At 36.3% G+C, this 4,395-nt stretch overlaps 1 protein-coding gene across 1 annotated transcript; it reads left to right on the forward strand.

Annotated features, from left to right (window-relative positions):
- The first annotated feature begins 1,479 nt into the window (after positions 1-1,479).
- On the forward strand, positions 1,480-3,021 carry LOC105314839 (exostosin-like 2). The gene is made up of 5 exons (XM_011409229.1): positions 1,480-1,957; positions 2,011-2,081; positions 2,551-2,662; positions 2,705-2,866; positions 2,909-3,021. The coding sequence occupies exons 1-5, from the start codon at positions 1,480-1,482 to the stop codon at positions 3,019-3,021; spliced, it is 936 nt and encodes a 311-aa protein (XP_011407531.1).
- The last annotated feature ends 1,374 nt before the right edge of the window (positions 3,022-4,395 follow it).

The raw sequence follows: 4,395 nt of genomic DNA on the forward strand, positions 1-4,395 counted from the left end.
TCTCTCTCTCTCTCTCTTTCTCTTTCTCCCAGTACTCAATAAGGATCCTTCTCCTGCTGTCCTTCATTCGTTATTACACGGAGAATGGGTGACGCCCTCTACCACAGACACCACGCCCACTAATAACCCAACCACACCCACAAGATCTCGAGCTCCGCCCCTACCACAATCCCCTGATATGTTCACTGATAATATTTTAAGATCCTATGCCAGTGCAAGGACTCTCACTTATTCTCCTCTTGCTGCTAGTGGTTTTAAAACTCCTGTCAAGTCAGAGTCTTTTAGTTCAGACCTCTCTGTTCCTACCACTCCTCTTCGCTCTATTTTAAAGACTCCAGATAGGACCACACCCAAACGGAAAAGCGTTAGTTTTGGCGAGAGTGATGACAGCATGTCCATAGCAACGATGTGCGTCCCACTAGAGGGTGACAGTGCTTCAATGATGGCGTATAATTTGAGTACTCCCACTAAAGATAGAATAACTGATTTTAAAGGATTGTTTTAAAATAATTTTTATAAACAATAAAAATATAGTATTTGATTGATACTCTATGTTCTTGAAGTCAACTGCCTTCTGTGGTCATTGTCCTATGAAGTTATCATTGTATGACCACAGATCACCTATCTAGTAGGAGTGGAAATAATTAATGGATTGTTATTTTTTCACTCTTGGTATAATTACTGTGAATCTAAAGGGATCATAATAAATATGTTTCGAACCTTTATTAGAAGATAGTAATGCTGTAGCTACCATCAGACATCAAATGAAAGTCACTGTCTCACTTGAGAGGTATACTGGCCCATTGGTTGAGGATAAAGCTGCTGTTGGAGACTGGTATGACATTTTATTAATGTTTTTGACACTTCATTCATTTGGACTATTAGCATATTAATTTCAGGTTAATCAATGTTTTGAATATATAATGCCACAGGATAATTTTGTGGAGTTACAAGAAGTGTTTAGATGGAGACTCAGTGTTAAAGATGAAACCATGCCATTATGTTACCAGCAGTATATATACATGTAATATACAGTATGTCACATTGCATTTGGTATCAATAATGTTAGTTCACTAATTGCAGCCACCACTTAACTTACCATTCCTAAGCAAGGTTAACTGCATGGCAAGACCTTTACCATACAGTACACATGCTGTGTGAGAAAGGTATAGCTCCAGCACTGTATAGTGAAAGGCCATTCACTGGTTTCTCTGACATCAGACCTGATCACATACTTTGGTGTGGCTTAGAATGCTTGTCTATGAACTCATTCTGTTAATAATAATTATACATTAGTGGTGGGAAAAGTCTTCACTTAAAGTCAATTTGTAGTATCCATGGTTAATAATGGAGTTAATTGGGGTGGTCCTGTTCTATGATCGCTGTTAGACCAAGACTACTACTACAGTAACTACTATCCTCGGCCCTATATATTATTTTGGCAATATTTGTTTTTTGCTGAGCTGATTTTCTATCAACATGAGATTTTTATTTACAAGACCAACAAGTACAGTCTCGCGGATTAAAGCTGCACTGTTTTTGACCATAATAACTGGTACTTCTCTCTGCTTGTATATTTATACTTGTGTTCCGGGGGAAGCAGCAAAGTTCCCGGAATGTGTTCCATCAAGGATCTACTCGAGCAGTCTCCCTACTACAGGACGATCAGAACCTAAATATGGTCATCCATCATTAGACTATCATAAAAACTACACAAGGAACAAATTCACCGTTGTTATGCCAACTCATAACCGTAACCTTCAATTGCTGACGGTCATAGGTCATTATTGCAACATTTCCAATGTACATAAAATATTAGTCCTGTGGAATAATGTTGGGGAGCCAGTGCCTGGTCCAATAAAGGATTTCAAATGCCAAGTACCAGTGAAGATTAAGATTATGAAGGAAAATAAATTAACGTCACGATTTAGGCCTTACCCAGAAATAGAGACTGAAGGTAGTGTAAAAAACATGCATGCCGTGAAGTAATAATCAATTTCGTTCTTGTAGTAATATTTTCAGTTGATGATGATCGAATGGTTGATCCTCATGGTATGGAAAAAGGTTTTGCTGCATGGCAGGTAAGAAGTCTTGTTTGGCTGTCGTCTACTGCATGCATGCAGCTTAATCTCTTTATTATTGCTAGACTATCACTGTATAAATGAATCATTAATTTAACAGAGACAAAGATTTAGCTGCTATATTTTTTTACCAAAAATTATTTAACAAATAATTGCATCATATAGATACTATATGATTGCTGGCATGCATGTAGTTAAATTTATACCCTATACCTTAGAGTAACTTTTAATCTTGGGTTCAAAATATGCAATTTTACTCACAGTAGATATAATTTGTGGGTACTAATAATTGTACTTATATTGCATATTTAATTATTACATTCCAATTAAGTAGTACCTGTAATTATCGAGCATTGTGATATTATTGCTTGACTATATTGTATTGGATCACCCATTATAATTGCTCCTTCACCAATTGGAAAATTGCTTAATGTCTGTAATCTATGCTGTAACCATCTCTTGTCCTTAGGCATTTCCTCATCTTCTAGTTGGTCATTGTCCAAGACCTCATTCATTTCAAGACAGTCAATATAAATACTGTGGCAAACGAGACCCTCATTATTATTCAATGATACTCACAGGCTCTGTGTTTATACATAGGTTGTATCTTGAAATGTTCACAGATACACTTCCAGAAGCACTTCACACTTTCAAAGACAAGAATATGAATGGAGAAGACATAATAATGAATGCCACGGTTGCTGATTATCTGAAAGAGTTAGACGGACCACAGTGCTCTGGTTTATTTGTCAATAGCTCAACTGATGAGATTCATATCAAACCAAGTACATCTTTATTAGGCTCATTATCTTGATACTTTTCTAAAGACCGGGCTAGTCTTTGGCAGCGTGAAGATCATGTTAAGAAGAGAAATGACTGCTTAAACTTGATTGTTAGTGTATATGGATACATGCCTTTAATGTCATGTGAATTGCAATGATAGTCTGAACCATAGAATTGATTAATTTAAGTACAAAATCAAATGTATCGAAAAGATTAACTAGCCAGCCATTCCACAGCCTACACTACAGTCATTAGTTTTATGCTACAGTGATTGTGGACCAATAGTCATAATGGTCACCTAAATAGCAGGAGTGACGTGGTGCTGCCATGATGGCCTATTATTTGAATACTCCCACTAAAAAGATTGTTTTGAAAATTATAATGAAAAATAAAGATGAATGACAGTAGTGTTCCTCAATATAGTACATTCAAACTAGAAAATAAAAGTATACACAGTGCACAGTAGTTCACACCCTTTGTATATATGCCTTTGCATTTGTAAGGATAAAGAAATGAACATCTTCTGAATTCTGATACTGGCATCCCATCAAAGGAGTGGGTTGGCTCAAAGTGCTTGACTGAGTATTAACTAATTTGGAGTAAGTACATTACTAGTTATTACCATATAAATTATTGACCAAATAAGGTATTGACCAATGTTCATTAGCCAAGATGGCCCTTGTGGTATTCTTTCCTTTCCTTTTGCTATTGATTGGAGGTATGTATTTGTATTTATATAAAGGCATTTACTGGTATTTTATTTTATTTTGTGTATAGTTCAAGGTCAATTACAGGAATGTATCACTGTACAGTGTTATTCATCTGCTGCTGACTGTGCTAGTAGTACTAATGGAGTCAGTCTTGCAGCTATTGACTGCTGTAATAGAACTGGTGGAGGATATATACGACATTCTGCACAGTGTGGTGCATGCGTTGGTAAGATAATCATTGTGACACAAACACAAAGTTGTTTCATTATTTTAATGATAGTATCTTAAGCCATATTTATTTTTTGTACTGTATTCACTAGTTGTTGGTTTTGATCAATCACGTGTTCATATTGGTCCAAGTGATGCTGGTAGAAGATACTCATTTACTGCTGATGTACTCCTCAGTACTCCTGGGGCTCCTGATGTTACTGGTCTGGATTATGTTATTTCACGAGAACCAGCAGTTGATGGTAGATAATGCTTTTATTTACTTTATGTTAATTTTTCTGATTTAAGTTGCTGACTACTTAAGCTCAGATTTTACTGGACGAACAAATGGTTTCCTACCAGAAAGGTTTAGCATACGGTATCTGTCACAAGGGAATGCTGTTGCTCTCCAACCAACTCTTTCATTCAATTACACAATTGCTGCTGAAACTGATCCAGGTGATCCAGCAATACCATCAGGAGCTGTACTTGTATACAGACGTCTTAGCATTACAATAGAGGATATAGACAGTGAGTTTGTATTGAATCAGTTTATTGTGATTATCATTTCTCTCTCTCTTTATAGTAATTACTATTGGTCTTCAAGAGCCATC

This window comes from Amphimedon queenslandica, unplaced genomic scaffold, assembly GCF_000090795.2.
Source record: "Amphimedon queenslandica unplaced genomic scaffold, v1.1 AMPQUscaffold_12468, whole genome shotgun sequence".
Taxonomy (NCBI): Eukaryota; Metazoa; Porifera; class Demospongiae; order Haplosclerida; family Niphatidae; genus Amphimedon; species Amphimedon queenslandica.